The 14,506-nt window shown below is 34.1% G+C and overlaps 1 protein-coding gene across 1 annotated transcript in view; it reads left to right on the top strand.

The window, feature by feature from the left end:
* Nucleotides 1–10,507, top strand: part of LOC136028344 (transcription factor Sp9-like) — a 47,100-nt gene extending 36,593 nt beyond the window's left edge. Inside the window, exon 3 of the mRNA XM_065706130.1 lies at nucleotides 5,777–10,507. Coding sequence (XP_065562202.1) covers nucleotides 5,777–6,928 — 1,152 coding nt within the window. The 3' untranslated portion in view covers nucleotides 6,929–10,507. The remainder of the gene's footprint in view (nucleotides 1–5,776) is intronic.
* Nucleotides 10,508–14,506: the final 3,999 nt, after the last annotated feature.

Raw genomic sequence — 14,506 nt, 5'->3', positions numbered from 1 at the left:
TTTTCAGTTTTTAGCAAATCCCAAATCTTCATTTCAAAATCCATGTTCAGACACTATCTTCTATCACTATGCGTAGCAAACTAAATTGAGTTCTGTCTTTGTGGCTATGAAACCGGATTTTCGCATCGTAGTTTGTTTCACGAAAGAACCTAACTTCACTTATTGAGTATGTTACACAAGTACCAATTACTTTATCAATAATCATAAAAATTATTTATGCTTGGAAAAGTTTGGGAGAATAAAGACAAGTCTCATGGCAGAATTAGATCTGAAAGAGCTCCCCCTTTGCTCTAAAGCGATTTACGCTGTTGTATACCGGAACATTGTTTAAGGATTATTGCCTTTATTTAAGGCTATCATTCGTGAACTCGTTATTTTAAGTGGGTATCCCCTGTCAAGTTGTTTTGGATGATACCTGTCATTCGGCTTTGTCAAACGTATAAAGGTTTTCAGCGGGTTCTCTACCCCTACGTTGGGCAGCTTGGAGTCCGGCGTGCTGTCAATTCGGCGTCCTTTAAGGAATCAGATTGATATCAGCTATTCATGTGTAAAGTGCTGTGTGACTATACTAATTTTAATATGAAATTTGTTTGGACAGATTATGAGGTACTTTTTGTTCTTAACCAATAATTGCGCGTTGTGCATAAAGGCCTTCTTTGTCATTTCGTTTCATCTTCTGAGGATTTACATTTATCCTAGAATGCTACATCCTTTAGTGGCAACCAAATAGTTTTAATATTTTTAAAAGTGTGTCAAATAGCCACTTCTAAATTTCACGGACAGAAGCTATAAAACTTTCGGTAAAATTCTAGTTAATTGACTTCTTGCTATCTCAGAAAGCGTTTAGGTTTGGAAAGTGAAACTTTCAGGGATGAATCTACAGACTAAAGTATGTCCCGGGATGGTATTTTGAAGCAACTAACTCCACTCCTTCTCCCTCTAGAGGGCCCTGACCTTTGATGACCTTTAACAATATGTGTGTTATAAAAGTGAGACCTTGCAAAATAGATCTTCTGCTTAATTGAAGTACAACAAAATTGTTTTCAGCTTCATAACTTTGCTCAATTCGATTTTATAAGATTTAAAGATATGCAAATACATTTTCTAAATTTTGAAAAAAAACATTGATATGGCTCAAAATTCTACTCAAATAACAGGAATTGTATTTTCAGAACTAAAGGCAGAGAAAAAGCAACTAGTAACTGAAAATTAAGGTAAAATGTTGTTTTGTCAAAATTTCAATACGTAGAGACCTGTCAAGTGGGCAAATTTCAGGGCCCTCTAGAGGGAGAAGGAGTAGAGGTGGGTACTTTAAAATACCTTCCCGGGACATACTTTAGCCTGTAGACCCATCCCTGAAAGCTTCATTTTCCTAAAATAAACCCCTTCCGAGATAGCAAGAAGTCAATTAACTAGAATTTTACCAAACTTTCTTATAGATCAAACATTTTTAGTTTTAGTTTTTTTTTCTCCCACAGAAAGGTCTGTTTTACTGGTAAATTTACACTAAGTTATACCCGGAAGAAGGGAGTGAAATTGCGAATGAATATTCATCTTTAGGTATTTACGGAATAAATTCACTTTTCCACAAAAAAGAACCTTTCCTCAAAATTTGTCTGACCATGCTGACCCCCCCCCCTCCCGAGTTGAATCCTGAAAATGGATCGGTATCGGTATAAAAATGTTATTAATGAACTAATATCAACAATTATCCAGACCTCTTATAGTAAATCTAACTAACATGTAACATATTCCGTAGAAAACTAAAAAAAATAAATAAACTTGCTAGCATAAAACCTCACGATCTGTAATTCAAATATGCTGCTCTCTTCCATCATTGCATTTCAAACTCCTAGCGCCTGTGAAGGAGGAGGGGTTCAGCTTCTACTCCCGCAACAAGAATTGTTATCAAAGTTGTGTCCTGCCCCCTCCGCAATGAAACCAAATCTAGCACACGCGTACAGTACAGACTAACGCACAGATAAACTTTTTTGCAGGCTAATCTCCTGTGAGGGGGGGGGATTTTTCTTGAATTTTCTTTCTTTCAGATCGGAGTGGGCTACGTGGGAGGATCTTTACAAAGAAAGTGTTCGAGTGGGAAGGGAATTTTCTATGAAGAGGGCGCCGGATTTCCCAGCGTTATAAAGAACAATCAGAAATTAAATTTAAAAAACATATTTTTCAGCTGAAAGTAAGGAGCAACACTAAAACTTAAAAAGACTAGAAATTATTACGTATATAAGGAGGTTCACCCCCTAGTCAATACCTCGCTCTTTTCTCTGAAGTTTTATTGGTACTTTCAAAGAGCTATTCATTCAAATTAAACGGCCTTTGCGATTCAGGGGTCATTCTTAAGGGATTAGAACAAAATTTGAACTTTAGCGCAAAGCGCGAGGTATTGACTAGGGGGCGAACCCCCCATATACGTTATAACTTATTTCCATGTTAAGTTTTAATGTTGCTCCTTAATTTCAATTGAAAAAAAGTTGTTTTTTTCCAACTGACTATGTAAGCCCAAACTATTTCCAAACTTTATATTAATGACTCCTGTCCCCTTAAATAATCTTGGTGCAATGGCCGGGGTCTAGGAATATTTGGTTTATGAGAAGTTTGAAGTTATTTGCAAGTTAGTACCAAGTTTCTTTAAAAGGTTAGGGTAATATCCTAAATTTGACTTAATCTATTATTTACCAATATTAGTTGATTAAGCATATAAAAACGAACAATGTGTAAAATAAATAAGATCATGGAAAGACAAGACTTGTATAATTAACAAAATTTGTTTTTTCAGTTTTTTTTGCTTTTGTAGCGGATACACTGAGCATTTATTTGAGGCTCAATAATCAAACAGTTCGTGGTAAAGAACTGTGGTAAGGAGCAACCCGGCTCAATAGTAACCAAAACTCTAAAAAACGGAATCTTGATACCGAAGTTACACCAAAAGAACCGCATTTTTATGCTGATTTAGAATATATAGGTTTCAGTCTTACCCATCAAAATGTCCCGCTCTTTACGCTAAAGTTTTTTATTGTTTCAAAAAGTAGAACTGTGACAAAGAAAACTTTAGCGTAAAGAGGAGGACGTTGAGGAGGGGACAGCCCCTTTCATGTATGGAATAGTTTCTGTTTGTTTTAGGTTTTAATGTCGTGCCTTACTTTCAGTTGAAAAAACATGTTTTTTTATTTAATTTAACCTAACAAAAACAAAATTGGCTGTTTACGGTAGTCTTTGTATTATTACGAGATACACCCTTGCATAAAAGTTCTTTATTTCGCTTATTTTGTTATATTTTCTCGCGCAAATTCAAAGCAATTGCCTTTGAAATTTCGCTTTGTAGGTTTCAAGAAAGTATGAAGATTGCTTGTAAAAAATTGTTTTTCAAAAAATTTGTTTTTGTTTTTGCCGGATCAAAATATTGTACAAAAAAAGTCAGGTTTTGAATTCGTTTTCATTGCTCCAAATTAGACATACCGACAAGGGACAAATACAACAACGTGGAAAAAAGAAAGGTGGATTATTTGGCTACCCTTTTTGACATACTCTTAAGAAAAGATAAGATTGGCTTGCAAAAACACTCCGTAAATGAACTGATCAAATTAAAGCACAATTTTTAACGCTATAGTAAAAAAATAGTAGCTCTTTGGCCGTACCGATTAATTTTCTTTGATTAGATCAGTGATTGCCAAAGTTGGCGCTACCGCCCCCTCGGGGGCGTTGCAGGAAACCAGGAGGGAGAGATAGGAACAGGTATATTTTTTTTTTGGGGGGGGGCAATGATTAGCTGTAGGGTGTGGTGAAAGCATAAAAGAAAAATGAAAATAATTAGGAAAATGGTTACACTTATAACACATTTATAAATAAAATAAAATGTAAGTTAAGATTTATAAATGTATTTATTTGTGAACATGAATTCGTGTTATTTTTTCTTCACTTAAATAGTTTCAACTTATTCTAACTTAATGGATTTATAAATTGACTTATGTTTGATGGAAAGATTTTTTCCTGAAACGTTTGATCATTTATTTATTAAAATAATGATCATTATCAAAATTAGTCTTTTACTCGTTAATTCCTCTTCTCACAAATACAATAATGTTTATATCCCTTATTAATTGCTATCAAAATAAATACAAAATCCAGAGGGCGATGGGTAATATTTTTCTGGAATAGGAGCGGTAGGTCAAATAAGTTTCGGAATCACTGGATTGGATTATATATGCATAAGAAATCTCTCACATGAAATTAAGGGTCACTGACCATAGAGATTTAAAGCATTTATTTTACAAATTTAATAAAACCTGATGAAATTGTTTTATTTATAAGAAACTGTTGAAAATAGCTCAAGTTTTAAGTAGGTCAGGTAAAATGGGTAAATTGGGATAATTATGCATTTTATGAAAACCTGTATTACAAGTTAGCTAATTTAAAAGTTTACGCAAAAGCAAATAACAATACTAAAATTTAGTTATCTTGCAACTAATTTATGCGTTAAAAACTTATTGCACTTCGTGAGTCTACCTATACTGCTAATAATAATAATAACTCGCCGCATCACCAAGCCTAGGGCAGATACAACTACTCACGCTCCTCTTCCATCCCAATCTATTCAATTACCACCACTCCCTTTTAACCCAACCAGGAAGTTCCAATTCCCCTTAAATCTTTGTTTACGGCATCCTCCCATCCCAACCTTGGACAACCTGCTTTTCGTATAGCCCTAGACGACATCTGAAAGGACAATCTTTGGCAATACGTCATCAATCATCTGCAAAATGTTCTCTAGCCATCTCAACCTTTCTCTTATTGTAGTCCTAGAAAGCGAGATTGAACCGCACTTGTCGTGCAGCCTACTTTTTAAATATGGTCAGTCAGCCGGGTACCCAAAACAATCCGTAGGCAATTTCTCTGGAAAGCATTTAGCAAAACTTCCTTACATTTACAATCCATAATCTGGGTTTTCAGGACCTTTATTCGAAATTGTATGTAAACCAAGGCCGTATCTTGGGAAGAGGGGAGTTGGTTTAAACCCCCACCCCCAAAATGTCTGCCTGACTCGTAAAACGTAATAAAAATGGATATAAATAAATTTTGTCTGCGTTTTTGAGGTTTTGTGTACCCCCCCCCCCGAAAAAATGCTTGTTTAAAATACCCCCGAAAATATTCTTGGATACGGCCCTGATGCAAACCCATGCTCTATATTTTTCACCATTCAAGTTTTTTCGTATTCTTTCGATTTTTTTCTATTTTTATTTTGTTCTGCGCAGCTCGCTTATGGCGGAACTTTTGACTCCAAGCCAGTGGTAAATTTTTTTGCCCATTTATAGGGCTGTGAAGAATCCAGAGTTATGAAACAAAGTTGTAAATTGCTTTTTTGTAAGTTTGCTAAAACGAAATTGGTGTTGATAAAAATTTGGTAAAATCGGTAAAATTAGAACAAATATTTTTATAATAATTAAATTATTGTATTTTACTTCGAATTATCTCTAACAATTGAGTGTAATAAAATTTGTTAGGATTGCTAACTTATCTAAATATTTTGTAAATGGTACACATTTTAAGTAAAATCTAATAATATTGTTAAGTCACATAATTTTAGTATTTTATAAAATTAATAGCACAAATGCACTGATTTATTTCCAGAAATCACAAAACAGGGATCTAGCTGCAAAAGGAAATAGGCTCAGATTGTATACAAAACTATAAAAATAGGCAGAATTGTTTTATACTTAAAGAATTTTCTGTAATAGTTTAAATTCAATTTTATGTTTGATTTTAGGAGCACCCTGGTCTCCGTGGAACACCATTGGCTATGTTGGCGGCACAATGTAGCAAGCTAAGTTCAAAAAGTCCTCCCCCTCTTGCTGACGCTGCTGTAGGTAAGGGTTTCCATCCGTGGAAGAAGACATCTCCAGCTTCAAGTCCGTCTAGCAACCAGCCCTCTCCACACCAAAGACCGGGTTCAAGCACAGCCAATCCATGTAGTCAGCAAAAAGTGGCTTGTTCTACATCTGGCTACGGTACAGACTTTTATTTCGCCGGTGGCGCTGTAACGTCACAAAGTGATACAAACCAGGGCCTTTATTCTAGACATCCTTACGAACAGTGGGCATTCAATATGCAGCACAATGCAATAAAGCAGGACACCACCTCTTGGTGGGACATGCACCAAGCTGCAGCTGCAGGAGGTTGGCTTGATATGAGTGGTAGTGCTGCCACTACTCTTTCAATGCCTGGGATGACTAACATGCACGCAGCCGCTTATACCGGTGCTACAGACTATACTTCTTTAGGACACCCTCTGACGTCAAATCATTTACTATCCAATCAACATTTGCTGCAAGATACTTATAAGTCTATGCTACCGGGTCAGAGTATGTCAGCACCAAATCCTTTTGGACTGTCGCAGAACCCATTAGCTCAAGTGCCGTCCCCAAGATCTTCTCGTCGATATACCGGACGTGCTACCTGTGATTGCCCAAACTGCCAAGAAGCTGACCGTCTAGGGCCAGCTGGAGCTCATTTAAGAAAACGTAACATACATAGCTGTCACATACCTGGATGTGGTAAAGTCTACGGTAAAACTTCACACTTAAAAGCGCATTTAAGATGGCACACAGGAGAAAGACCATTTGTGTGTAACTGGTTGTTTTGTGGGAAAAGATTTACTAGATCTGATGAATTACAAAGACATTTAAGGACTCATACAGGTGAAAAACGCTTTGCCTGTCCAGTTTGTAATAAGCGCTTTATGAGATCAGATCATTTGTCAAAGCATACCAAAACACATAGTAATGGAGGAGCAAATAATAAAAGTGGATCCAGTTGTGGATCTTGCTCTGAGTCTGAAGACAATAATCAAACAGATACTGTAGGTGCTAGTCCCCAAACTGCTTCAAACCCCCCAGAGGACATTAAAGTGAGTATGTGATTGTGTTTTAAGGCTTCTAGTGAATTGTCCAAAGCCGTGCAGTACTGCTTTGTCTAACACAATGACCTTGACTAAACCTTCATTGATGTGATAACGTATCACCAGTTAAAAATTATTAGAAGAACTTGAATAGCCCACCGTGATCGTGAGATTAGTCCGTTTTCGATATAATCGATTCAAGTCTGGTGACACAAATAATCTCTGACTTCTGATTAAAATAGCATCGAATTGCTTCGAAGTTGGTCCAAAGATATTAATTCTAAGCTTCTAAGAGCGTTTTATTTTTGTGTAAAATTTAATTGCTATTTATTTGGCCCAGTTTCAGGATATCTAAAATAATAAACCAAAAGTTTCTTTGTATGCTAAATTAGAGTAAGTTGGAACATCAATTAAGCTATCCAAAGTATACAATTGTAGTTGATTTCCTCTTTATGAAAAGAAAAATTAATAGGAAAGCATTATTTTTGTTTCTCTACCTTTTTCTATATTATAAGTAACATAATATAATATATCAGTGCATAAAAGAATACAATATAGAATAATATTTCTTCATATATTGTATTACCAATTCACAAAAATATATGGGGGAAGGATTTTCTCCTGTTTTGGAAGTTATAGAAAGCTATCTATTTTATATTTAGGGAGAGGAATTGCGCTTTTTTTCAATTGTTTTCAATGGAAAAACCAGTCAAATGGTCTTAATAAAGACAAATACCCTCCCCCCAATTTCTGTCCTTTGCTAATATCCCCTAAAAATTTAATTGTTACTATTTTTTCTATAATTAATTTGTTTTTTATATACTCTAACCGTATCTGATGTTTCTTAGCTTGTACCTGGCTGGGCTCGTTTTACCACAGGTTGATTTCCTCTCCTTAAAATTCTGTGTATGACTTAGTTCTAGGTCCAGGACTTTCAGGTTTATATATTTTTTTATTAGAAATTTCTCACCTGAAACTAGCTTTTATTTCCTCCTCTAAATTTTGGTTTGGAATACTCAACCCTTTCTTATGTAAGTAGTTCCGCTAGGGGTATTGTTTGTATGAAAAGGAAAAAAAAATTCTAAATAATAAATTCTGTCCCTTAATGAGACCACATGTGAAATTTAAACGTAGAGCAATACCAATATTCAATCGTGCGTACATCCCTTTTGGAACTTCTTGGGGGAAATTTACGAAATTACATCAATTTTGGTTTCCTCTTCGGCGTTGCAAAGAATACAAAAATAGAGTTTGGAACAACGTTTCGGTAATTTTGTGGAAAATTGGATCATTAAGGTGGTTCCAAATTTATGTACTATTAAATATGAAAATAAATCTTGTGAGTTTTAACCATGAAATTAGTTTAATTGTTCCGTTAAAATGCAAGTTAATGATTATAATTAATACACACAGTACCTCGCATTGAGAATGTTTTACTAACGTAAATGAGGCGTCTCTAAGCCTAAAATAAAACATGTACTATTTTAAAACCTTCTAAAGGTATATAAAATTGTAAAATAGAATTCTATTTTCATGAGGCTACACTCATAATTTTTTAATTGTTAGACCGGGAATCGTATAAAAAAAATGAGGCTGGTTTTTAGATATCAAAAGGGTAAGTAAAGTGTGAATTTATTCTAAGTAAATTCTGAGAATGCATAACCCGTCCATCGCGAAGGGTCACCTATTATCCAACATCTGGGCAAGTTTCAATGCGTCAGTTGTTACTCCACGTCTGTACCACTCATGGTATACTCTGTATCCTGCGTGGCATGTTTTTGTCACGATTGGCGTGCTTCATTGGGTACAAACGATATTTTTCGAAGCGGTTGGCCCCTCGTCTTACCACCGTTTATATGACCTTCATGCTTTTGTATTCTTTAAAGCGTTTGTATTCAATTTCAAAGTAATTTTTGTTTAACTTTTGGCTAAGCATACATTAGCCAAAAAGCCAAATTACATTACCCAAATATATCAGATGCAAATCCTACCGAATAAAGCGTTTTTAATCAATTTCAAACTAATTCTGTGTTAAATTTTGCTAAACATTCCTTAGCAAAAAATTAGCCAGAAAGCCAAAAATACATTAGCGAAATATGCCAGATAGAAATTGTACCGAATAAAGCATAATTTTTTTTGTTAAAATGTTGGCTAAATATACATTAAGACGCTGCTCTGAATTATAAAAACTGCTTTGAATCTATAATATTATATGAACAAATTATGTATATTCTTCAGTAATGTTCAGTAATTTTCGAAACTAAATTTTCAAAATAAGGTAGGAACTCATTTTTTTTAAATAAACACTCCAATTGGTAACAAATCAAAATCCTGGATGCAGTACTGATTCTTAAGTGATAGAAAAGCGTAAGATTTAAATTTGCGCTCGTGTTGTTTTTGTTTGGTTAGTTCCGAAAATTTGTCTTTAAATCATAAAATGCCCTTAAGTTTTCTGCTAACACCAACTTAATTTAATTGCTTTCACTATTGTTTGGAAAACTTTTGTTTTTCTTGTTTCTATAACAACGCAAAAACAATATAGTTCTTAGAAGTCAAAACTGTAAAGGGAGCACCAATTTAAAAGTGAAGTGGTTCCGTCTTAGTTAATTTCTGTGTTTTTTTTTTCTAATCTTAAATTGGTTGGTACCTGACTTCTCATAAGGAATAGACATTTTAAAAAGTCTCGTTCTAAAACACCTTATAGGATTTCTATAAAAAATTCAAGTGAAGTATCAAGGATAGTGAAAATGATATCTAATGATTTGAACTAGTTAAATGGAAACTGCAACAGCTGTATATATCTTTAAAATTTAAGAGATTTTGTGGATTCAATTTTCAGTGAAAAAACCTCAACATGTGGTTATGTTGTTTTTGGTAGTAGGGGGCACATAAAAAAATGAAACCTGGGCGAAAAATCAGTGAAAAAGATTTGACACTAAACTCTTTAATACAATGTAGCTTTCCTCCAAAGGTGTTGTTTTCTTTGGTAATCAAAACATTGCTAAGATTCGACGAAAAGTGCTGTTAAATTTAACTGATACGTTTCGCTTATTAATTTCCATGGTTTACCGTGGCAACACTAGGGAAATTTTGTTATGTCCTTAGTGCCATACTTTAAGGAAACCCCTATAAGAATCGTATGAGGCTGAAATAGGAGTAAGTAAAACAATATATTATTATAATTATAATTATTAGTGTTTCACTAATAATTTTTTTACTTATACGTCATCTATACGGTGAAATACTCAGACAAGAATCTTCAAAATTAAAAAAAATAATAAATTTTGAAGTTTGGAATTTGAGTCCATGTAGGACTCATCCCCTACTGCTAAGTATGGCCGTATCTCCCCATTTGGCATTGTTGTTGTAGAACTTGTATCAACTGAACTGCGCTTTGCAAATTTTGTAATAACTGAAACGGAGCTTTGGTAAACATTCATTTACTGCGTGCTGTTAGTATGGGGGGGGGTATTGTTTGTTCTTTACTTAATACTTGTCTGATACTTGTTTCCAACTCTATTTGCATAGAAATTAGCATTACGGTCAATTATATTTATTGGCATTTTTAGTGTTTCTTACGGAAAAATGACAACCTGATAAATGGAGCCGCGACAAAGATGATTTTACTTTTGTTGTGAAGGTATCGCCTAATAGTAGATTTTAGCACAACTAAAATAAAGTAGTGCTTAATGCTAAAATAATTAATAAAATTGGGTTAATAAGAATTTTTGGCATTTTTTGTGTTTCTTATGAAAAAATGACAACATGATAATAAAAATAAAGAAGTTAGAACCGGGACAAACATGATTTTACTTTTGTTGTGAAGGTATCGCCTAATGGTGGGTTTTAGCATTATTAAAATAAAGCAGGGTTTAATGGTAAAATAATTAATAAAATACGTCCTTGATCCTAATGCTCAATATTCTTAAATAAGTGGACCTTATTCAACTTTGTTTTTTTTTTTACTCCCGTTTCTGCCCTAGGCAATAATTAGAATATGTCTTAAAATTCGTCCTATGTGAAATATTTTTCTTTAATTCTTACTATTTCTGCGAAGTTGATGTAAAGTTATGTATATATATTTAGTGTCTTAATGCCTTGAACTTTTTTGTTGTTGTTAATATTGTTTTATCTGATTTGTTTTTGGAATAGAATTATATCGCCTATTTTCACTCTTCTCTATAGTTAGACATGTACTGGGTGGATCTCTATTAAAAATGCGATCGTTGGAAAATCCAAGATCAAATTTCAATCAAAATAAAAAATAACTTCAACTTTTCAAATCGAACACAACATTAAAACATACATCAAAACAGAATACTCTCCCACAAATATATGATAAAAAGTCCTTTTAATTTTGTTGATTTACATCGTTGCCGTATTATCGTGAGCAAATCACGTTATTCCTTCCAGGAAAGAAGCCAATAATGCCTCTTGAAAACCTGATCGGATTCTGCTTGAAATTTTAAGCCAATAGAAAGAGAGAACAGTTAAATACCCCGTATTTAACAAATTGAATGACCCCGTAGCTGGTTCTCTTGTAGGGAATTTAAGGGTAAAAAATGAGAAGTCAGTTAACATCTGATTTGCTGTAATGTGTCAATGCATAAGCCAGTAAGAGTAACAAAAGGTTTTAAGTCACAAGATTTTTTAAGTCTCCTCTTTGGTTGGAAAAAAACTAGGATTTGAAAGGTGATTTTTGGCAAGAATTAATTATTTCTCCCAGAGTATTACATGGCTCTAGGCTTTTTTTTCTAACGACAGTTAGAAACAGCGACTGATGGTTTATCAGTTCTGGTGTTTTAAAAGGCATTGTCTTGAAAAAACATGTCTTTTCCAGGAGAGTGATAAGGCTTAAAAGATGTGTTTTGGGGTATTTTTACTTTTCTTAACCAGTTTTTCTTAGAATTTGTTACATACCAAAATTATGGTAAAAATAACTTTGGTAAAAAAGAGGTAAATTTTCAGCTGTTTTTATTAGCAATAAAAAAGAATCAACAAATATTTGGGAAAAATTGAAATTCTAAAACATCTCGTGTACCAAACAAAATATGGTTAACTTGACTGAGTCAATCAATTGAACTTGTTAGTGTACGGAATAAACATCATTTTATAAAAAAAATATTCCCCACAATACTTTCTGAATTACCCGAACTGTTATGTAATGCGATACTTTGTTTTATCTTACAAACTGGATATTTAAACAGGTAGCATGAGCAATACCGGGGTCTTACGCAAGGATGCAACCATATGCACTCCCAAAGAAGGTAAGTTTCTTAGACGCTTATCTGTGGAACCAGATCAAGCAGTGGCTGGAGTTATTCAAAAGGTGAAACTCTACGTAGCAATGAATTACGTGGGGGACCAGGAACATCCACAAAGAGGGGGAGATCCTTCTGCCCCCCTGAAATCATAACTTCCTTGAATCTCTGTACACTTCTTAGTCAAATTGTTAAATAAAATGCTTTTTACTATTGCCTCCCCCAAAACTGTTTCGTCCCCCCGGGAAAAACGCTTTGCACGTGTCCACACAAGAAAATAAAAATCATAAATGTTTTTCTTTCTTTTTTTACTATAATCTAGGACTATTTTGATTCTAGGGAAATTTTTAGGCAGTTAAGATATGGCAAACTTGTATATGTTGAATACCAAATGTGATAAGACAAAAACAGACTGAATCAGCTGAACTCGTTTTGCCGCGTTTGGTCTGAGAATTCAGGATGTAATTTGAAGTTTTAAAAAACATTTCACATAACACCTTTTGAATAACTATAGCCTACTGTCACTAAGGCTCCACTCCCCATTCCCCCTCCCCAAATTTAGTAATTTGAGAGAAATATATTGAAGCTTTCGTTATTGCCAAATAATATTGCAGCACGCCATAGCGCAAGTCTGGTGTGCGCCCAAAGATTTGAATCACCATCATCAATAACTTGCATCTACAGTATTCACCCTCATCGCTAACAGCTGCAATTTAAGGTAATATAAATGATAAAAATAAAGCTTATTCTAAGAAGTTAATAACAATTCATTGATTTACGAATATGAGTTACATTAAGCATATTACATTTTATTGCCAGCATTCTACAAATACACGTAACCTATCTTACATTTTTAACACACTTGTTAAAATTCTTGGTTGTTTTGTTTTTCCCATAACAGTAAAAATATTTTTAATAACGTCAAATAACTGAATAATTGAAATTTATTAGACATCTATGATATGGCAAAAAATTTGGCATCAAAAACTTAATTTCCTAGCTCTTTTGCTTGAAGAGAAAAACGGAGATATAACACGTTTACGAAACAAACAATTCCTTATAAATATCACGAGATTCGCATAATATAGGAAATACAGACTGAACTAGCCCATGGAGCTTATTAGTTTGAGGGCTTTAATAAAAACTCTATTAAAAAAAATCTAGTCTATTTCAAAATTAAGATTCAAACAGAAACTTCATTAGTAAAAAGACATTAAATAACCACTACCCCTCCTGTTGCCTTCTCCTGTAAGACATTTATGCAGGCACTATCTATTCAACAACGCAAACAATTGTAAATAGTAAATAGTGAATTTGTGTGATTAAAATCCCAACCCTCTTCCACAGACGAGTAAAATCCATCCTAAATAAAATTAAATAAAAAACACGCTCCAGTAAAATTGCCTCCGTTGAACCTTAATCCCCTTGTCCCTTTCTTATGGAAGTCATTTCTGTGGGAGCGACACTTACTAGAGAGATTAGGAAAGTATCGTCTATTTGTCGATTGAAGAAGGCCTTTTCTTTTATAAGAATGTGTGATGAATAAGATGGCAGAAAGCTATGCAGAATTATTAAGATTTTCTCTGATTTTGCGCACTTTTACTCTTTGGCACTTACATGGTTGATTAATATGAAGAATTATCCGCTATACCACACATTTTTACATCATTTTTTACTGTGCCAAGTGTCTATGGTTTCTCGCCCCTCCCCCCTTCGTTATATATTCCATTTTTGGAATATGCCGCTAATTCTTTACCAGTTTAGGTTTTAAGTATTTATCCTACAATTTGAAAGGCAGATGGCTTTGGTGGGATGCACCTTTTAAGGGAAACTGTTTTTTTCTAACTTAAAATTTGCATTTTTTGCCAAAAATACTGATTTCATTTTTGGTAAAAAAGAAGAAATAAATGGAGACAGAGAAGTGTGACAATAGGCTTCTTGCCAATATAGGATATTTTTGCTACGATTTCGCTGTGAAATAACGATGAAATAAGTATCTGCCCTTTTAAATACTAGACCGTACCGAAAAAACTGTAACAAATAAAAAACACTCTAATTTCGCCATCTCGAGATCAGGGGATGTCCATCCTTCACTTAGAATCAACTTTTTGTGTAGATTGTAGGTTTAGGCAGAGAACTTCTGAGACATTTTCAGATGGATATTCAGAACCAAACAAATTTAAGCTTTAAGTTTTTTTTTTATGGTTTCTCGCAGACAATGAAAACTATGCTGCGTGCCTGTTTGTTTATTTTTTTGTATCACTGCCTCCCATTGAAACTAGACCCCCGTGACTTAACAGAAGGAGTTATGGGGAGTAGATTTTAAAAATCGTGACTT

Source organism: Artemia franciscana, chromosome 6 (genome assembly GCF_032884065.1).
Source record: "Artemia franciscana chromosome 6, ASM3288406v1, whole genome shotgun sequence".
NCBI classification, from domain to species: domain Eukaryota; kingdom Metazoa; phylum Arthropoda; class Branchiopoda; order Anostraca; family Artemiidae; genus Artemia; species Artemia franciscana.
This window is presented reverse-complemented; position numbering and strand designations above follow the sequence as displayed.